General features: G+C 37.2%; 1 protein-coding gene and 2 pseudogenes across 10 annotated transcripts; all 3 read right to left on the bottom strand.

Annotated features, from left to right (window-relative positions):
* Positions 1-1,994: 1,994 nt before the first annotated feature.
* LOC110773769 (type I inositol polyphosphate 5-phosphatase 10 pseudogene) lies at positions 1,995-5,750 on the bottom strand (annotated as a pseudogene).
* Positions 5,751-6,718: 968 nt separating this feature from the next.
* LOC110773768 (type I inositol polyphosphate 5-phosphatase 10 pseudogene) lies at positions 6,719-10,316 on the bottom strand (annotated as a pseudogene).
* Positions 10,317-11,830: 1,514 nt separating this feature from the next.
* LOC110773774 (MLO-like protein 1) lies at positions 11,831-22,379 on the bottom strand. Of its 10 annotated transcripts, none has more exons than XM_088254922.1 (22): positions 21,790-21,919; positions 21,612-21,669; positions 21,343-21,494; positions 20,401-20,517; positions 20,208-20,265; positions 19,968-20,054; positions 19,503-19,577; positions 19,133-19,173; positions 18,200-18,409; positions 16,824-16,881; positions 16,580-16,719; positions 15,561-15,677; positions 15,350-15,410; positions 15,164-15,243; positions 14,741-14,794; positions 14,516-14,604; positions 14,091-14,140; positions 13,633-13,673; positions 12,907-13,116; positions 12,739-12,806; positions 12,498-12,558; positions 11,831-12,393 (listed from the first exon to the last, which is right to left on the bottom strand). In XM_088254922.1, exons 3-22 carry the CDS (start codon positions 21,379-21,381, stop codon positions 12,115-12,117), a joined length of 1,935 nt encoding a protein of 644 aa, XP_088111048.1. In that variant the 5' UTR covers positions 21,382-21,494; positions 21,612-21,669; positions 21,790-21,919; the 3' UTR covers positions 11,831-12,114. The 10 variants fall into 10 exon arrangements, with proteins under 10 accessions (XP_088111048.1, XP_088111045.1, XP_088111046.1 ...); XM_088254919.1 differs by lacking the exon at positions 21,790-21,919 and adding an exon at positions 22,036-22,379 and having other exon boundaries at positions 11,832-12,393; positions 14,720-14,794; XM_088254920.1 differs by having other exon boundaries at positions 11,832-12,393; positions 14,720-14,794; positions 21,778-21,919.
* Between the last annotated feature and the right edge of the window lie 12 nt (positions 22,380-22,391).

Raw genomic sequence — 22,391 nt, 5'->3', positions numbered from 1 at the left:
GAATGGATTTTCCTTACAATCTAACACTACTCCTAGGAAAGCAAGTAAAGATATTGAAAGTGCATTACAGGAAAAAATAAGTTGCTCCGTGGGAGGCTTTGTTTTGGTGTTGAACCCTTTGAATGTAGCTCGAGTCTTGTATTTATAGGAAGAGTCCCTGGATGAGTAATCGAGGCTGAATTTACGCATAGTGGAGTCTGATTAGCGCAAGTGGGTGTCCAATCGACATTTGGGATCGTGAAGTATGGTGGTGTGACCCCAGAAATCCCGGTGAATCTCGGCCGCCGCTCTTGATCGTGGGTTCTGAGCTTCTGGCCGTTGAGACGCATTTATGGCCTGGATAGCTGTTGAGCCAATATCTCAGGCTGTCAGAATTTTTGTGAGAATGTCCACATCTAATCACTCTGATCCTCATCACCAAATCCTGACTTCAGTCACTTCCCACCTTCCCTCATGCATTAAATGCTTCTTTGTGGCCAATGGGTTTGCTGCATTAAACAGGCACTACTTCATTAAATGAAGCTTGGGACCCTGCTGTCACGTGATGATTTGCCTTTAATGCCTTGACTGTGATTTTGTTCGGCCTCGGCCTCGGCCTGCGCTTGAGGCCGAGATGATCATGCCTTAACATTTCTTCTTTTATCTTTAGGAAGGCGAAGTACCCTGGCGAAACACTGCGTTTCAGTTTTTACGAACAAGTGCCAGGGCCGAGAGAAGGGGCTCCTTCGGCCAGCTTATGGCCGTGATTTATCAGGCACAAACAATTTCTTGAAAACCCAAGACATATATGTCTTATTCATTGTTAACCTGAAGAAAATCGTCCATATTTAGGTAAGTACGAGGAGATTTCCCTCCTACATTCCATGTTGCTACTAAAAAAAAAAGGTGTGTTCTGCAAGCACGAATACTCCAATTTAGTCGCGTACGCCGTAGCATATATGCGGTTGGATACAAAATAAGAGAAAGAATTGCAATTGTCTCACAATACAAGAATATGTATAAACCATTTTGTTCTTTTGTTAACTTGTAAAGATATGGAAAAAAGATTGCAATCTTATTGTGTAAAGTAAAAGTCAAGCATAGGCATTTGTACGCTTCAATATATGTTGGAGTCAACAAATAGACTATTTGACTATCGGATACGTTTATTCGTCATTTCAAACATAGGACCTAATGTACCACTTGTTGGAGAACCATTTACACCTTTGTAATACAAAGAGTTATGCATCATGAAATGTACTTCATCTCATCTAATTAGCAAAATTGGGTATTTTTTCAACCTGGCGGCGATAGTTAGCACTTTAGAACCTATTAAAAGTGCCACATAGGATTCAGTTTCTCCTTTTGAAATGCTATAAAAACTATTCAAATTTAATATTTACATTAGGGCTAGGTACGTAGCTCATTTTTCAATTCATTCTCATTGACAATGTTGGCATTAAAAACTGAACAGATGGAGATGAGTGCAACTTACAAGTGGGATGGACGATCGAGAGATCGATTGGATGTTGGATGCCGATTCTTCCTGTCCTTGGATGCCGATCCTGAATAGAAAGAATTCGAGACTCGTAAGGTCTATGGAATCGGTGTGGAACCAGCCTAAGACCCTCCGATGCCGAAATAAGTTTGTTGTTTTAAGAGCTCTTGCTGTTGACCATATAGAAGTATAAAAGTCAAGCTGAAAAGTCTTACCCCTGTATTGTAGTGGAGGGGCCTATTTATAGAGGACATTTAGTATGCTTTTAGTGCTCATTTTCGATGTGGGACTCGTGGGAGGGCCTTCTGAGGTCGACACGAGTCTTTAGATATTTTGGGCGGGTACTTCGAGGTTGATTCTCTACAATCGGTAGGGGATGCCGATTGTAGACGAGTTGGGCTCGTAGTGGCTGTTCGCAGCTTTGGGACAATGCCATCGGTGGCCGATGCCGATTGTCCGAGGCCTTGGGTGCTTGGGCGAATTTATAAGATCCACGTGTCGTTGTACGAGTGGAGGGTCAGATATGGTACAAACAGACAACATCCACAATAAATGTTGCATAAACTTGTTCGTGGTCAGACAATTGGGACTCTCCGCGTGTGTAAGAAAGTTATTAATCTCATTTTCATGCCATAGTATTCTATCACACCAAGATGGGTTTCCTCTACTCCTTTTGGAAGTTTTCATCTCTCCAAAGTACATGTTTTTGTTATTAAAATATTTGTACATAGATGCAAAGTAGATTTTTTCCTATTTCCATATATTGAATACTCATTATGCTTATCTTTTCATCTTGTGTTGGTGTTTGTTAATAAGTTCATTCCCACTCCTAAAAAAAGGCTCAAAAGAGACTGAGGGTTATCAGTCTCTTTTACCTTCGTTAGGGACTGAAAACAGTGCCTATTGTAGTATTAGGGACTGATGTATATCAGTATCTTTTAAAGGGGTCCTCTATTGATATTATATCACTGATTATAAATCTCCGTGCCTAATTGTTGCAATGGGTCCCATATTTTTGTAATGCCCAATACACGTTAAAGTATTCTATTAATGAAATACATCCGTGCCTAATGCATTCCCTAGGCACTGAAGATCAGTGCCTACTAACTTCTCTAGTAGAAAAAAAATAAAAATTGACGCCGTTTGTCTCGTGCATAGACGCCGTTTTTCACTCCTGAGCAAGTGATTTATACAAATAAAAGAATTGAAACACAAATTTCATACATTAGCGATTACTTGTGCTACATTTCTGGGACACTTACAATAACGAGAAACTACGAGAAATTTATAATTCCAACTTTGATTACAGAGGAAATTACTTGCAAATGAATGATCCTTCTTACTCCGTAATGATATTGCATTCTCCTATCCTTTCCCTTCTCTGCATTCCCTACAGAGTGAGCCCTCTTTTTACCTGCTAACCAGTGAAATCATCAATCAAGCCACTCCAGAAAGTGACAAACAAGGCAAACAAATTGTGCAAGTGCAAATATAACAATAGTTTTTAATTTTCATGAGTCATACCTGAAGCAATTTGATGACTGCCTAACTGTGATTCATACTGGAAAAAAGAAATAAATAGTAATTAGAATGAAGTACAACAACCACATAATTACATAGCCTCAAAATACAACCAACCAACCAACTTGAAGCAAATACTTAAATTTCAGGATTCTAACAGTGTGCAAGACCATATAGATACCCGCATTTCCTACCTAGAGTGCAAGACTCCCAAATTTTAGGTAAACTGAATTTTGAGTAGTGATAACAATTATTTGTTGATATATAATATGTACATATTTTTAAAAAAATTCAAATTTTATTGACATATCATCACAGGCAAAGGAAGTCAACCGACGAAAATTGGAAGAAGAACTGAGATTAGAAGAGGTACAAATAGTTGAGGAAGCTGCATTGTCACTTGTAGGGAAGGAGAAAGCAAAGTGCAGGGCCGCCATGGAGGCAGCAGAAGCAGCTCAAAGGATTGCTGAATTGGAAACACAAAAAAGGAGAAATGTAGAATTGAAAGCCCTTAGAGAAGATGAACACAGGAAGACGGCGCTAGAATCAAACGCATATGACCTCAGGTACAGGAAATACACAATTGAGGAGATTGAAACTGCAACAAATGATTTCTCAATGGGTTATAAAAGATTGGGGAAGGAGGCTATAACTTACATTTAACATTTCACAACTATATGATAAAACGGGCAATCCCAATGTATGAAACAGAGTAAATCGTTTAACATTTAGCCATGATAGTACACATACTCAGTTCATCAATTCAATCAAAAATCAATCTTACCACACATCGAAATCATAATTTCAATGCGAAAAAGTACTCTATTAGCCATGATAGTATATAAGAATTAAATTCATAAATTTTCTTTAAAAAAAATTACTAAAGTTTGAAGATGTCTGGTTCATAACCATAATGAAATTTTTAATAGAACACATACGCAGTTATTCAATTCAATCAAAAATCAATCCTACCACATATCCAAATCATAATTTCAATGAAAAAACCAACTCTATACACATACTATTCTCCTCTGTTTTTCCCTCTCCATCAGTCATCAACATCATTAGAAGTCATCATAGTAAGAAAAGAACACATAGACTGTCTGCTGTTGACAAAGATGCTCTCTTTCCTTTCCAAATCAAATCCACCGTTACAAAATCAATAAACACATTATGTACAATCTGAACCCAACATTACTCACCCACCCATCCAATAATAAGAATCAAAAAGATTGAAAAAGGGAAAAAAAAATGTGGGGAAATGAGAGAAAAACACATGTTGAATCCAAGCATAATAATGACTCAATTTGCTTAATTTTCCTTTCAATTCCAAACAGGCCCTTCAAATCACTTGACGATTCGCAATTCAAGGACAAACAAACAAATGGTTAGTAAGTATGCCTGCGTAATCAAATATTCACAAATACAAATCAAAATATAAGATACAAAATTAATTACTCTGTTTTTTCTGAATCATCAAAATTAATTACTCTGTTTTTTTCTTGCACCCTAACCCTAAACCCAACCTCATTTTCGATCTGTTAGATCAAAGCACAGAAAAACATTGTTTGAGAGAGAGAGATGGACCTGGAACATTGTTTGAGAGAGAGAGATGGACCTGGAGTCCTGGAGCTTGGTAGTGGACTTCTTTTTGACCCCGAGAACGATGATGTCGGTGCCACGTACGCCGACAGCGGCGTTACCCTTGCGCACATCTTTTAGATAGAGATCGATTTTCGAATCAAAAGAGAAGAAGGCAAGGAAACAGGTGAACAATGGAAGCGGATGGAAAGAAGAAGGCAACGAAGGGGGTGAACGATGGAAATGAAAACTGAAGGCTTGGGCAAATGGTTCTGCAAAAATGTCGAACATTCCATATGTAGGCATCGAAGGAGAGAAGGACAAAACCGTAATTTCACTGTGCTGATGGGAAAAATGAGTGTGCAAAACAGTAAAAAGAGAGGGAGACAAACGTCATTTCACTATTGCCAATGAACAGTCTAGAAACAGTGCTCGGGATTCAGTTTTAGTATATATATAATTTTGTCACTGTTTTTTATATCCGTGCCTAATGGGAACATTCATTTTCCCATATACGGCAGTATTGATGTCCATTAATTTAAAATACAATACAGATGCTAATAACAATAGGGACTGTTTTGTGTCTCTAATATTGCAATAGGAATGGTTTTGTGTCCCTTGATGTTTATAGGAACGGTTTAATAAAATTTCGTGCCAAATAGCTGTTTTTAGGGACTCTTTGTCTATCAGTCTCTAAAAAAGGGTCCCTATTGCCCAAATTTCTAGTAGTGTCCAGTCATTGTTTCTAAAAGCTTTCGGGTTTCAGAATAGCTCAAAGCAATGTTGTAATTTAAGTCCCCTAACCATATGACCATATCATGCCCTATAATTTTATTCCACATCATGCGATGAGTTGTTTTGAAAATCTTAGGAAATTGAGTGCTCTTAAATGTCTCTAACACATCCAAATTTATCCCAAGCCTGTCCCCCTCTCTCTACCCAAATGCCAAGTGACTGTATACAAAGCAAAAGTTTGTCTTATGGAATAAAAACTTAAAGAAATACAATCCTTGTTTCCATGGCATCCCATAATCCCACGACTTATGCAAGAGATTCTTAAGTGGCTAACAAATTGTATATACTACTTCCTCGCCCAAATGGTAACAAAAATTTGCACCATTTGCTTACTAGCTATAAGGTTGTACTTAAAATGGTTCATAGTAGACGCCATTAAAATTTTCGATATATCAAAACATTTGATCCATTTTCATCTGGTTCAAAATTGCAGCTGCAACTCTTCAACCTCATTTTGCTCTTTATTATTAAAGTCTTATTGAACTTTTTAGGGGAAAACTTTGAGGAAAATAGTGAACCATCGGCTTTGCTCCTTGAAGACGTGTGGTGATTTGTTCAAGAACTGATTGATTAAAGCCAGCCGTTTTGTTGCAAGTTCATTATCCTGTGGAACTAGCACATTTCCAGCATTTAAATAGATAATTTCCTAAAAACCTAAGACATATACGTCTTATTCATTGTTACCCTAAAGAAAATCGTCCATATTTAAGCAAGTACGAGGAGATTTCCCTCCTACATTCCATGTTGCTACAAAAAAACATGGTGTGTTTTGCAAGCACGAATACACCAATTTAATCGCGTACCCCGTAGCATATACGAGGCTAGATACAATATGAGCGAAAGAATTGCAACTGTCTCACAAGACAAGAATATATACAAACCTTTTTTTTTCTTTTGTTAACTTATGAAGATATGGGAAAAATATTGCAATCTTATTATGTGAAGTAAAAGTCAAGCATAGGCATTTGTACGCTCCAATACATGTCGGAGTCAATAGATAGACTATTTTTCTAACGGATACGTTTATCTGACATTTCGAACAGGGGACCTAATGTACCACTTGTTGGAAAACCATTTACACATTTGTAATACAAAGAGTTATGCATCATGGAATGTACTTCATCTCATCTAATTAGTAAAACTGGGTATTTCTTTAACTCGAGGGTGATAGTTAGCACTTTAGAACCTATTAAAAGTGCCACATAAGATTCAGTTTCTCCTTTTGAAATGCTCTAAAAACTCTTCAAATTTAATATTTATATTAGGGCTAGGTAGTTCATTCTTCAATTCATTCTCATTGATAACATTCACAACAAATGTTGCATAAACTTGTTCGTGAGAAAATCAGGACTCGCCGCGTGTATAAGAAAGTTGTTAATCTCATTTCCATGCCATAGTATTTTATCACACCAAGATGGGTTTCCTTTGTTCTTTTTGGATGTTTTTATCTCTCCAAAGTACATGTCTTTTTGTTAAAATATTTGTACATAGGTGCAAAGTAGATTATTCCCTATTTTCGTCCATTGAATACTCATTATGCTTATCTTTTAATCTTGTGTTGGTGTTTGTTAAGAAGTTCATCCCAGTCATTGTTTCCAAAAGCTTTCGGGTTTCGGAATACCTCAAAACAATATTGTAATTTAAGTCCCCTAACCATATGACCATAGCATGTCCTAGAATTTTATTCCACATCATGCGATGAGTTGTTTTGAAAATCTTAGGAAATTGAGTGCTCTTATATATCTCTAACACATCCAAATTTCTCCTGAGCTCGTCCCTCTCTTTCTAACAAGATGGCCAAGTGACTGCATACAAAGCAAAAGTTTGTCTTATGGAATAAAAACTTAAAGAAATACAACCCTTGTTTCCAAGGCATCCCATAATCCCACAACTTATGCAAGAGATTCTTAAGTGGCTAACAAATTGTATATACTACTTACTCACCCAAATGGTACAATCAAAAACATTTGATCCATTTTCATCTGGTTCAAAACTTAAGGTGCAACTCTTCAACCTCATTTTGCTCTTTGTTCTTAAAGTCTTAGTGAACTTTTTAGGGGAAAGCTTCAAGGAAAATAGTGAACCATTGCCTCTAATTTTTGAAGACTTGTTTGGTGATTTTATTCTAGGACTGATTGATTAAAGCAAGCCATTTTGTTGCAAGTTCTTTATCTTGTGGAACTAGCACATTTTTAGCATTTAAATAGACAATTTTTTGAAAACCCAAGACATATATATTTGCTTTGTTGTGCGGAAACACTCCAAGACCTTGGAGTTGATGGACTTTGTGATGGCACACACACAAACCCCTTGAGAATAAAACACATACATCAAAGAGAGAAAATAAACACACACAAGAACACAAAGATTTGTAGAGGTTTGGCCTCGTGCCTATGTCCTCTTGGTGATCTACCTGAGAAATTCACTAATATTTAAGAACAACTTTGGTTACAATCAAGAATCCCTTTAGCTCTCACAAGAACCCTAGCTCTCTTTTCTCTCACATTTGCTCAAATCCTTTGATGCCCTTGTAAACACTCAAGAATTCACCCTTGAATTATGTCTTGTGTTTCTCCCTTGAAAATTCACTCTTGAATTCTCCTCTCTTCTTATTCTTCTGAAACCCTAGCACTAAATTGCCTATTTATAGACCATAGTACTTTAGTACACTTGTATTAGGAGTAGAAGACTTAAAACCTAGTCAAACTAGACAAAAACTTGCCTAAAACCCACTGAAAGCCCAAAATGCGTCAACTGGAAAAACACGGCGCAACCGGTCATTTTGGCACAGTGACTTCTTTCTTCGCGAACGTTGCTCTTGGCCACGAACCGACTGGTCGCTTAATCAATGCAACCGGTCACCTAGTGATATAGCTTCCTCTCGATTTCTTCTTTTCCTTCCTGTTGCTCCTTCTTGCAACGCCTTGGATTCCTTCTTCCTTCCACGCATCAATGGTGAGCCAAAACACAACAATCTCCACCTTGGCGAACCATCAATCACCTATGAACAATTGTTCATCAAAGCACCCATCAAACCTTCCTGCTTCATGCTCCCCAAGCACTTCGAAACGTAATTGAATCTTTTTTGTCCATAAATCCAAAACTTGGGGACGGGTTGGTGAATTCCTAAGCCATGAACCTTGCTTGTGATGAAGGCTCCACCTCAAGTAGAACCTCTTTTTGAGTTTGTTGTTGATACTTATCTTCTTCAACCTTTGTGTCAAGCTCCATCTGCCTTGGAGTCCCTTCCATGACCATCTTGGTAAGAAGTAACTTTTCGGTTGCCACCGACCTAACAACATTCTCCCCATCATCCCTTGTCTTAACTTTACCCTTGTGGACCTTGTCCTCCGACTCTGCCACTTCTACATCTTTGAAATCAAGCACCCTTGATGATGAACTTTTAATCACACAACCCTAATTAACCTTTCATGCCCAACTAGTCTTGAGTGAACTCGTAGCTTAATTCCGTTGCACCAGCTCCTTGACAGTAAGATCCCTTGCCCGTTGGTACAAAGCGCCTCCGTGGTAGAATTTTTTGTTCCACCTGCTATTGTACCCCCCCAAAAGCTTTGATAAACGTTGTTAGGTTGAATCTCCCCCCTCATAATCACCATCGAACCTTGTGTGACTAAGAGTTTCCCTTCTTTGGCCTTGTACGAATACCCTTATCTATTTAGAGTGCCAAGGGAAATAAGATTCCTTCTTAGTTCCGGTACATGTCTCACCTCACTAAGGCTCCTAACAACACCATCATGCATCTTTATCTTCACTGTTCCCACACCCAAAACTTCACAACTCGTTTTTTCTCTCAACGAAATCTTATTACCCTTCCTTTCTTCATATGTATCTGGGGAATTATTTGATTCTTGCCTTAATTAGGATTTGATTTAAATCAAATCCCTAATTACACCAACCTCGCCAAATAAGGGAAGAATAATTTCTTTCCATTTGTGGAATTATTCTTCTGAAACCCTAGCCTCAGAGGCTCCTATAAATAGATGGCTACGTACAAGGGTTGAGGTATGTCTAAAATCCTATCTGAAACTTTGCAGAAATTCCCTCTCACAAACCCAAGCCTCCAAAACTCTTTCTCTCTCACATAAGGCTCTGATCACCACACACGACTCTGGCCACCCGGTTCTCTCCACGAGAGCTCCGTACCCTTTTAGTTATTGTTTCTCTACGAATCAATCGAACTAACTTAGGCATTGGAGGGCCTTTGGCCAACACCCCCTGGATGTAGTCCTCTTATTCCAATCTATTTTGCAGGGAGAAAGAGACGACGAAAAAGGAAGGGGAATCAATCGATCGAATATTCTTGTGGGACTAAAATCACTCCCATAGTATCAAACTCCTTCATATTAGAACACACATGAAACGAACAATCGGAATCTAGAATCCAAACTGAAGTAGAACTCCTACTCGAAGAATTCGTTAAGACTTCCCCGTTACGCTCCTCTTAGCAACCGGTCGTTTTGGCACAGTGACTTCTTTCTCCGCGAACTTTGCTCTCGGCCATGAACCGACTGGTCGCTTGATCAATGTGACCAGTCGCCTAGTGCTGCAACTTCCTCGAGACTTCTTCTTCTCCTTCCTGTTGCTCCTTCTTGCAACGCCTTGGATTCCTTCTTCCTTCCACGCATCAATGGTGAGCCAAAACACAACATAATTCATTGTTAACCTGAAGAAAATCGTCCATATTTAGGCTAGTGCGAGGAGATTTCCCTCCTACATTCCATGTTGCTACAAAAACTTGAAAAGACTGAACATATTGACTAGCATACATTTGAAGCTCTGTGCCACTTATAGATTGAGTGTCAAGTGCTGGATTGGACTATGGTTCATGGAAATTAGATGAGCAACTTCCTTCTCTCTCCTTCATGCTGAAAATCTTAAGAATAAAAGACTTATTTTTCACGTCTTGATTCCCCACAATCATTTTTGAAACTACTAATTGTGGATGCAAATTTCCTCCCACAGGAATATTCGATTGACAGATTCCTTCGTCTTCTCCGCCTCTCTTTCTCCCTGCAAAATAGAACAAATGAGAGGACCACCCGGGGGGTGTTGGCCAAAGGCCCTCCGATGCCTAAGTCAGTTCAATCGATCTATAGAGAAACGATAGCTAAAATAGGGTACGTGAATATGCATGTGTGGTGAAAACCGGGTGGCCAGAGCCTTGTGTAAAAGGGAGAGAGAGAGAGAGGCGGCTAGGGTTTGTGAGAAATAATTTCTGCAGAGATTTGGTAGTAATTTTAGACGTACCTCAACCCTTGTGTGTGGCCATCCTTTTATAGAGGTCTTGGGAGCTAGGGTTTCAGAGGAATAATTCCGTAGATGGAAGGGAATTATTCCTCCCCAATTTGGCGAGATTTGATTAGCTAATTAGGGATTTGATTTATTAGGGATATAAATCAAATCCCTAATTGTGGTAATCAATCAAATCAATACCTAATTTAATTAGGTAACTCCTCCTTTAATTGAGAATATTCGTAGGAATCAAATCAATCCTCAACCTAATTAGGTAACATTCTATTTAATTGGGTAATCCCCAATTAAATTGAATAATTCCCAATTAGGTCAAATAATCCCCAAATTGAAGGAATTATTTGACCTAGGGTTATGAATTAATTCGGTTCCCACACTAATGTTTCATCAATTAGGTTCACAAACCTTGTGATTAGGACAATCTAAATCCATGTTCTCTTTGATTACTTTCCAATTATGGAATTAAGCAATCTGATATTAGTCTTTTGAAGCCTTGCTCTAAAGTCCCGCCAGGGATTCGGAACATCAAGTAATGTTGAAGTTGTTCAGAGTACTAATTTGTAATCGAATGCATATCTAACAAAAATGTTAACTAGGACTATTTTGATATTAAAGAGCTGTATAGTTGTACCAAAATAAAACGGAAGATATTCATAATAGATATACTAAACCGAAGAATATACACATTACGCAAAGTACCAAAATAACAAAACAACAGTTGATTGGATTAAGTTGTATCAACATGCCAGAAATTAAGTAAAGTTAAAAGTGCACACGCTTGTTCCCTTTATTGGAATCCTTTAGAATAGCCTTCTTTCTGAATGGCCAATAATGACCTAGGGAAGACCCAAATCACCAGAATCTCATAACTCAAACAAGAAAGTTACCATATTTTGTGACAAAATACTTATTCTGTGCACTGCATCCCTAGCTAGCAGTATTAAACTGCGCCAGAGAAATAGGGAGATGAAAAACATTCGTAACCTCTCCGGTTAAAGCATCACCAAGGGGAACGCAACTGCGTTGTGAAGTCCTCTTTATTTGAACACCCACCTGCAGCCACTTTCTCATCCAGCAAACAAGCATCTTTCATTTTGATATATAGAGCATGACAATGTTCTGTCCTAAATAGAACTATACTAAAGCAGAGGCACCATACGTATATAAGCAATATAGATAGCTATAGATTTCTGCACTTGTTTATTATTCAAAAGCATCATTCATATACAGATCACTTCATATATATTCTATAAAAATTAGGTACAAAGGTCTCTCTTCTCTGATTATATTTAATAAACAGTGCAGATATCGATATAAAAAATCAACTTAATTACACGAAAAAAGTATAGATGAAAGTTCAAGACTACATAGAACAATTGAGCTTCTCGAGGTTTCCTTCCACTTGCTTATAGGCAGTGTTTCATTCTACATTGAACTTCATTTTGTTGAAGTTTTACTACTAACAATCACTATGGGTTTGAGCGCGAGGGTGAGGTTTCAAAAGGTACCTCAAAATGAAAACTTTCATATTCATCCCTCGGTGGCAATTCAGGCACAATTTCTCCTGCAGACTCATTATTTCGTACTTCAGCGAATTGAACTGCCACAGAAGCCTGATTGGGATCTACTTGGCTAGAACCACTAGCAGCTTCTCTCAATGCCCTTCGCTTTGCTGCCACCCGAACCCACTTAGCAAGGGCTGGACCTATTTTTTCGTCAAAAATTGCCGGCTTCGCATGAGCTCCCATCTTCATTACAAGTAACCATAAACATCTCAGTCTAACATCTTTCAAAGGAAGCATAACAAACAGGGAATGCAATTGCATTAATTCTTTATAATCCTGCATCTCACCTGTGTGACAATTGCGTACAATGGTAAGGTGCTGTAACTGCAGAGGAACTGAATGAATGCTCTGTTTACATAGGCATTCAGAATAAGAACAAGATTGAAAAATAAATAAATAACATATCAGATTTTTGAAACTACGCACAAATAATATATATGAACAAAATAATCCAGTGAGTACGCAATTCTATTTATATATATATATATATATATATATATATATATTTATATATGAACAAGGTTTTACCCGATCACAAGTCTTGGGATGATATAATCAACTTTCCCCATCATGCAGGAATGAAATTTATATTGAAACTGCAACACATTGAGCCACCATTTATGAAAAATATGTACCGCAACCATATTGTTCTGGATAAAAAGTCACTAGTAGGTAATGTTTAGGTCATAGTCGTACCAATGTCCAGAAGAAAAATGCCAGTTGAAAAGAATTTTGGAACAAGATTATATGAATCAGAAAGAGAAGCAGATCGGGCCTCTGGAACCAAAAGTGATCATCTGAAGGTTGAACAACCAAGTCCCATTCAATTATATTGCATCTTTCAGCAACCTCATGACCCAATTGCATAATTACATGCTCCAACTTAGTGCCAACAGCAAGAAAAAGCTGTAAGAAAGAAATCACCATAAATATTGAGTACCCTATCCTAGAGGTTCCCTGGTTTAGTCTGCAGATATGCGGAGACAAATGCACAATTTCATGGATCACTGGCCATGAATGAGATTCACGATTACACACCAGAGAAGCAAATTCTAAGGCATTCATTTAAAAGAAATAAATATAATCATAAAGTGATAATGGAGAGAAAAGAACCTCATGCATGGTGGAGCTTCTATTATACATGGCCATACCAAACAACTAAAAAAATTCTAAGACAATCATCACTTACATATATATAGCAAGGAATGACAACATACTCAATATTGTTCTGGTTTTTTCAATGGGAAAACTGGTTTAACTTCCCTTTCTCAATAAGGACTGATGTTGAGATTTTTAAGAACGCTCGTATCACATATATGATATTCATACATGCAATTCCTAGTCATAAATGTTGTAATATCCAAAAATGTGATCAAGACAAAACCATTTCTGCATCAGAACTATAAATTTCGACACACTTACAATGAGGGGAATAAATGAGATCCAGAAATAGGCATGCCAACCTGCATACAAACATCAGAAGTTTTGAGAATGATCTTCATGCAGCAGGTCAAAATTGCAAATGAAGATTATGGCATATCTTTATGGTGGATTATGTTTAAACTCTAAATCCAATAACTTCTGATTCTTGTCAACAAAACATCAATCTCACTTTCAAATGCCTTAATTGACGCATCAAGTGATTCAGAACTCGAGACCTCTACCCTAAAATATCAATCTCTGTTTGAGGTCCAGAGATCGGGCGTCTTATGGAAGGAAAATGAGTTGTACAAATTCCTTATCAATAAATTCATGTGCATTCAAAACATGATAGCACAACAGTGTAACTTTATAAGAGCTTAATTGAATTTTACTGAGAGCAAACAAAAACAGTGTAGTCATTATGAACCCAGAATTTAAACCAAAATGTAAAAGCTTACCCCAGACGTTCAGAAACAAGGAGATGACCACATAGAACCAAAGATACCAACTGCAAATGATTAAGTAGTAGTGTGATTTATTAACAGAGGGAACATTCCATAGACATCATTTTGAGATTTCATTAATGCAACGGCTTATAATTAAATAGGAAATTAGTTGAAAGTATAGACTTTCTATGCCTGTGCTTAATGAAATTTTATGTGATGGATGAGAAAGAGTAAGGCAGTAAGGGCGGCCCTGCCAATGAGGCTCCAGCCGTCACAGAGTTTTGGATTTATCCCCATTTTAGCAGAGACACTGTTTTTTGTTTCAAACATGCAACCTCTTGTGACTTATCCTCAAAGAGTGAGGCAGTGAGCTAACTACGAAATAGAAGCAACTAATGAAAATTAAGGGCATGATGTAATCTTAACTTATAACTAACCTTATTCCAACGACTCTCTTAAAATCTGCTTCAAGGACACGGATCATGTAATTGTAGAAATTAAACTTTGAATTTCTGCTGAAATGGGCCTACAGAAGAATTACCTTAAATCTTGAAACAGGAATTATGTATAGCAAGGGAGGAAAGAAGAGTCAGAATTAAATAAAAGGTATGATAGAAAATCTAAAAGTTAACAAAACTTACATCGATGAAGCCTAGCCTTACCATCATATAATCTGCTTTTGTCACAGACCTAAAGAATTGCTTGAAAAATGCCAGCTGAAAAAAGGAGGATCACTTTAAGACATTGGATATGCAACATTGCTTATTAGACATTGGATAGAAAGGGATTTTTCATCAGCTGTTTGATACATCAATTATCGATCAGGAAAGGTTCCTTACAATGCATACTATACTTTGGTCTCTAACTACTTGTTTCATCAGGTTTTGATATTATGATCCACAATTGTCACTGTCTCAGAAACTATAAGAATTCTATACTGAAATATGACTAAATGGTAAACAAAACAAAGAAAAGGAAGCATCTGCCATATTGCCCTGCGATGAGATTGATAAAGTACTTAAAGAGTGTTTTAGGTTCTTTTAGTTGAGTTTTAAAGTTTGATGGCCAAAGATGTTACGACTCACCAACCAACTTAGAAAAGCTGGATTGTTTCCACCACGACCCCGGATAAAAAGATGGGCGTGTGTTGATTGCCTTCTCCGAACTGCACACATAATAGGAAAAGCACTGATGAAGCAATTACAAGTTGGCGATGAAAGAAAAGCTTGGCACTTGATAATGATATGAACTTACGAAAAATGTAATATTACCTTCTTCTGAATAGTACACATTTTCTGCGACAGAGTCCTCCCAATGTTTCCATTCACGAATCTACTTCAATAATGAAAAGATGAAAAGGCAAATATAAAAAAGAAATAAGAAAAGTAAAGAATTTTAAAGCACAGAAAATCATGACATTATATATAATTAGTCAATTAGACAAACAAGAACAGCAAAAGGTAATAAATATGAGAAAGTTACCCTTGCCCTTGCAAAAAGAATGGTTAGGATAGAGAAAGTCGCATGCACGGTAGCTAGCACAAAGATGAACATCTGAAGATGCTGCCAAGCAGTGGCGGTTAGCAATGGGACCTTCCCCTGGAAAACAAATTAGATTAAAGGAGAAAATATATCAGATTCCCTGGTTCTTGGTGTGTGACCACCCGTTGGAAGCACGATATTTCAAGTGCAAGAATGAAGCAAGGGCCATCCATTCAAGACTGGATACCACTTGATTGAATATGTACAGGTACCACAGTGGTGGCCTCCCCCTTCCCACTGTTTGACATCCAGGTTCGAAACCCCAAGGGGTTTCTGTCCTCCCAATGTAACCAAAATATATATATGTACTACCTGGTGATGTAATGAAATCCCAAAATTCTTTGAGAACAACTTGAAGCACATACAAACAAACCCCCATTTACTAACACACAAGAAATAGAAAAATATTTGTATCCCACCTTAAAATTAGTAATCCAATACCGTCAAATGAGGAAATTGATCAACTATAGGGGGTAGTTGATCAAATTTCAATTCGTTACTCCCCCTATTCTTAAGTTCCCTAATTCCTTATTAGTTCCCTCATTCCAATTAACTAAACATGTCATTGATGTATTGTTTATCTTCTTGTAATTCGATTTACGAGGTTTACCCTTTAAGATTCAATTCTATCTTAAAGACAGTAGTTTTAACATTACTCTTTGTATCTATAAAAATGACAACACTCCCCTATTAGTTGGAATCATTCATTGTACCTGTGAGTGTTATAGAATATTCAGTTTGGAGTGTGCAAAAGTCACTAGTGTTAAATAATTATTGAGTAATGAAGTTCCCTTTGATATGGTAAGATAAAAATCCATGTACTAAAAACCTTGAACTTATAAATAAAACTATGTACTTTTAGAAGACAACATTAAAAATGTATCAATGAATAAATAAATATATGAAAAGATTATTTTAAAAGGTAATGAAAGAGACAAAAATTAATGATAAAGAAGTACCTCTGAACAGTCGCCCTTGGAGAGAGGACCTCGTTTCTTACAAGGCAGCCAATGACTGGCCTGTTTCTCCGTTATGCAGATTTTGCCTAAACGATCTTGAAACACTGACAGCAGCAGAGCTATAATCCCCAAAATCAACTCTGCACAATGTTAAATATATACCGGCGGTGATATATAAATATGTCCACGGAGCTTCAAATATTCAATATCGATCAATTTGGTCAGTGGATGGAGGAAGAAGGACCTTGTTTAATCTTATGCAACGCCTCAAACACATGTTCGTGGGTCTTTTTCTTCAGATACTGCATGCAAACAACTGATTATAAATCAATTAATCTCTCTCTCACCCACACAAATATATGCATGACTGGTGAGATGAGAACTGGGATATATGTATGTGGATATGCATGCCTTGTCAGTGTAGTAAAGGATTCTCTCAACAGCTAGAGAGATGAACACTACGACACAAGACACCGCAGCCACCACCCATGTCGGGGTGTACTCTAACGTTGTTTCTCCTTCTGCCATGAATGAACAAGATGATCTATCTTATGTTTCTGTTGTGTCTCCTCCAAACACATATTAACTGGTTTCTTGGTCCCTATATACTCCATCCATTTACATTGCGGAGACTCCTAAAAGAATTTCTTTTTCTTTTTCTTTTTCTTTTTCTTTTTTGTACATGTAGGACAATGTTGCTCATTTCGTGGGGGTTTCACTGCGCTTGCTATGTCCCAAATTGGTCTTAAATTAGGAATATAGGAGGTGGAAACAAGGAATAGGGTTGACTTGCTGACATGTATTCAGCAATAGAGTACTTCTATAGTTTCTGATTATATGTGAATATATAAAGTTGGCATCTGGATGAAAAATATTACAAGAAAGAGGAGATGAATGTTCAAAACTACGTGGAACAAGTGATCTTCTCGAGGTTTCCTTCCACTTTCTGCATGTACATCAAAAGGCTGAACCTCTTTCTGTTGGAAGTTTTGCTACTTAATTAATCACTTTGGGGTTGAGTGAGACGGTGAGATTTTTCATTTTGGTGACCTCACTGGCGGTCAGGCTCAATTTCTCCTGTGGTGCCAACTTCCACTGACGACTCATTAACTGTCACACAAGCCTCTTTGGGATCTACATGTTCTTCAAATATGGCCTTCTTGAATGAACTTCCCATCTTCACCATTGCCACCAAAAGATAGAAATCTCATTCTAAAATCTGGAAAAGGATAACAAGAAAAGGAATGCAATTGCAGCAGTTCTATATAATCCTGCAAACCTCACCTGTGTGACGATTGCGTACAGCAGGAAGGTACTGTAACTGCAGACGAACTGAATGAATGCTCTGAGAATGGATATTGGCATTCAGGAAGAAAAGGGAAAAAGGTACATACAAGATTTATGAAACTGTGTTGGGACACACATAAAAACACACATATGAACATGATTTTACCCAATAATGAGTCTTGGGATAATATAACCGACTTTCCCCATTATGCAGGAATCAAATTAATATTGATACTGCAAGAGATTGAGCCACCAAATATCATAAATCTACCACTACCATTTTGATATGGATTAAAAATTAATTAGTGGGCAATTTTTAGAATCCATTCTCACCCATAACCAGAAGAAATATGCCAGTCGAAAAGAATTTTGGAACAAGATGATACGTATCAGGAAGAGAATCAGTCTGGGCCTGTGGAACCAAAACTGATCATCTGAAGGTTGAACAACCAAGTCCCCTTCGATTGCAATGTGCTTCTTAGCAACCTCATTGGCCAATTGAGTAATAACATGCTCCAACTTAGTGCCAATAGCAAGTAATAGCTGTAGGAAAGAAATCACCATAAACATTAAGTTCCCTATCCTTAGGTTCCTTGGTTTAGTCTATATATTTGTGGAGAAAACGCACAAAATTTTGGATGACTGGAAGACAAGACAAATGAGCAAAAATAGACCTCATGCATCAAGTGGCTTCAATTATACATCACTACTATGAAGAATGAGCACATGCTAAAACAGATACAATCAGATGTGTCAACCCATCAATAATAGCCTTTCCCATGTCTTCCCTGTCTCATGCTCTGTAACCCAAATTAACAGAAAGTGCCAAGAATGACTTGCTGAATATCGTTCTGGTTTTCCTTCATGTGAAAACTAGTTTAACTACTCTTCCCCATCACTTATAAGGAGTGATGTGACTTTCTTCATTTGATATGTGCATGTGTGTGTGTGTGTGTGTGTGTGTGTGTTAATGTTGAACCTAAAAGACAAGTAAGGCTCAATGATCACTTAGGTAAAACACTTATTAATGACATTCATTTATAGTTGAGTAATTATATAGAGAATCATATCAGTGGTTTTATCTTTTTGTAATTATGATATGTGTAGTTGATTAATTATGCAAACATTTGAAGTCAAATAAAGTTCATACACAAAAAAGGCATTAAAAAGCATTTTGAGTTTTAGAGCACATATCGCATCATACATCAACATTGTAATAAAGAAAAAATCAGCACTGCATTAGAAGCATAAATTTGGAAAACTTACAATTAAGGGAATGAAAGCTATCCAAAAATAGGAATGCCAACCTGCATATAAAGATAATTAAGTGTCGGTAACGACCTTCGTGCAACAGACTAAAAATGCAAGTGAAGATTATGGCAAGTCTATATGCTGGGTTCCTGTTAAATGCCAATTCCATCAACTTCGGATTCTTGTCAATAAAGACCTCTACCATAAATATCTATTTCACTTTTGGGCAAGGAGATGGGGTATCTTATGGAAGGAAAATGAACTGTACTTAATTCTTTGGTAGACCCATCTATGTGGAAGAAAAATTTATAATAGAATTACAGGAAAAGAAGAAACAGAATTAAAGAAAACATATGATAGGAAATCTAAAAATTAAAATACTTACCTGAACAAAGCCATGTCGCATTGTCAAATAATCTGCTTGGCTCACAGACCCATAAAATTGTTTGAAAAATGCAAACTGAAAAATGAGGAGCCATGAGATAACGGATCAAAATGTGCGATATTGCTTATAACACATTGCATAGGTAGGCTTTTGAAATTAGTGTTTGATATATCAATTATTGATAAGGAAAGGTCCTTACAGAGCATAGTATATTTTCCTTCAATTAGTTTGTTTATCAGATTTTGATATTATGATCCACATTTGTCAGAATCTCAGAAACTCTTAAGAATTCTTGTCACTGAAATATAAAAGTGATATAGAAGAAAAATTATCTGTAATGTTTCACTGTGTTAAGATTGATGAAATACTTTAAGAGTTTTAGTTACTTTAGTTAAGTTTTAAACTTTATCTACCAGGAAGATGGAGTAACTTGATGCAAAAAGATATTATGACTCACCAACCAACCTATGAAATCTGAGTTCCTTCCAAAACCCAGAACGCGACTCCTGATAAAAACAAGATCATGGATGGTGATGAACTTCCTTTCCAAAACTGCGTACATAATATTTTAGCAATAAAAAAATATTTTAGAAAAAAGCACTCACCACTCAATCAGAGTTGGCTGTGAAAGAAAAACAAAAGAATTGAAGCACTTGAGATATGAAGCTATGATACTATGAAGAATGTAATTGTTAACAGCATTACCTTCTTCTGGATGGTAATCACTTTTGATAGAATCCTCCCAACGTTTCCATTGACTCATCTACTCCATTGAAAGCATAGAAAAGAAATTTTTTTAAAAAATTAATAAAATACAAATTTGTAAGCACAGAGAAACTTGATGGCATATAGAATTAATCAATTAGACAGACAAGAAGAGTAAAAGATGAGAAGTTACCTTTGCCTTTGCAAAAAGAATGGTTAGAACACAGAAAGTTGCATGCACCGCAGCTAGCATAAAGATGAAGATATGAAGATGATGCCATGCAATGGCGGATAACAATGGGACCTTCCCCTGGAAAATAGATTGGATAAAAGGATAATATATCAGTTTTCCTATTTCTTAGGTGCGTGATCACCCTTTGATAGCATGATATGTCCAAAGAAAGAATGAAGCAAGGGGCATCTATAAGCCATTTAAGACGTAAAATAACTCGATTGGATATGTACTACTTAGTGACGCAATCAAATGCCAACATTATTTGAGAGCAAGCGAGCACACACAAACACACACAGGAAAATTACCCTAACAATTTATAATTAAAGGCTTTCTTTAGGCAGGCATCTACTCCCATTTTCCTTTTTCTTTTTCTCCTTCTTTTATCAAACCAATGAATTTGAAAAGAAAAAAAATCATGCCAAGTTACTCTGAAGTGCTCTCTCTGCCCAAAAATGTGGAGGGTTCAAAAGGATTGTTAACAAAAACTAATTGATTAAAGAAAATGACATAAGAATCTCCAAGTTCTCTTGTAAGGAATATCCTCAGGTGAAAATGTCTTGAAACCTCCCTATTGCAATACCTAAACTTTCCCAGGCAACTAGCTAATCTTCTTCCAAACGTCAGGTGATACCTGCTGAACTGCCCTCTATGGCAGTTCATTTTATGGTAATTTCAAGAGAAAGGGATGATGAGAAGATTTCATTTTTTGCACACAAGTCATACAATGCACTAGTGGCTGCTGCTAAGATCAATGTTGGTTTAATGGGTACCAATATCACCTTGATCCATCCATGAAACTAATCATAAATTCATAACTAGATCGAAAAGCACCCACTTTTAGTTGCAAATGGGATATTGGCAATATGTATAATCAATAAAAAGAAAAAGGGAAAAAAGTACATCTGAACAGTAGTGAGGAGCAGTAGAACTAGTACTCATGTCTTTTTTCTTACAAGGCAACCATTGGCTGGCCTGTTTCTCTGTTATGCAGATTTTTCCTAAACGGTCTTGGAACGTCGTCAGCAGCAGTGCTATAAGCCCCTAAAGCAATTCTGCAAGGTGAATGTACATCATCATCTAGTTGATAATAATTCATTAATACGCATATATCTTCAACAGAAGGGTAGGCCTCAAATATTCACTATCAGTTGGATCAGTGGAGGGAGGACCTTGTTTGATCTTCTGCAAGGCCTCAAAGACAGGTTTCTGGGTTGTTTTTTTGAGATACTGCAAACATTTAATCATTTTATTTATGAAAAAACCATCATTGCATTTGCAGATATGAAGTATATATGATATGATTCTATATAGCATTGATCAGTTGCCAAAACATACACAGTAACTTACTGGAGGATCCATATAAGGCCGAGTGAAGGCCATTGCCCCCACTCAACCTTCTTTCTACCCATTGAATTGACCCAAGAAGCTGCTCGATAAAATGCCTCAAAGAAGCTGCTCGATAAAATGCTTCAAAGAAGCTGAGGCAAGCGCAAGCAACCAAAATTTACTTAGCTTCTTCATCTCAACCCACCAAAAAAAACAATTCCTAGATAAATATATATGCATGAAATGAGATGAGAAATTAATGCATGCCTTGTCGGTGTAGTAAAGGACTCTCTAGACGGCTAGAGAGATGAGCACTACGACACTGCACACCGCAGCCACCACCCATGTCGGCGTGTACTCCAAGGTTGTTTCTCCCTCCGCCATGAAAGAACAAGATGATGATCTCTCTGTCTTCCAAAGACAGGTTCCAGCTGGGTTGACTTGTTGACTTGGTTTCTCGCTCTTGGTTAATTATGAACAATGTTAATAGGATATAACGTTGCTCGTTTTGTATCAACGTCCAAATTTTCCTCCGTTCATACTGGATAGAGGTTGACATGAGGAACAACAGGCGGGCCTTTGGGTTGACTTGTTGACTCTTTGCAGTCACGGTGTTATTTCTG

The sequence above is a fragment of the Prunus avium genome, chromosome 6 (genome assembly GCF_965620075.1).
Source record: "Prunus avium chromosome 6, drPruAviu1.hap1.1, whole genome shotgun sequence".
NCBI classification, from domain to species: domain Eukaryota; kingdom Viridiplantae; phylum Streptophyta; class Magnoliopsida; order Rosales; family Rosaceae; genus Prunus; species Prunus avium.
This window is presented reverse-complemented; position numbering and strand designations above follow the sequence as displayed.

Bases quoted from the DNA above. Each gene is read 5' to 3' on its own strand.
- LOC110773774 (XM_088254919.1), bottom strand. From the start codon at position 21,381: ATGAGTACTAGTTCTACTGCTCCTCACTACTGTTCAGAT. The intron at 14,605-14,719 runs GTAAGTTTTGTT...ATTCTTCTGTAG, and splicing joins TAAGGCTAGGCTTCATCGAT to GCCCATTTCAGCAGAAATTC. The intron at 13,674-14,090 runs GTAAGCTTTTAC...GTTTGTATGCAG, and splicing joins CTTGTTTCTGAACGTCTGGG to GTTGGCATGCCTATTTCTGG.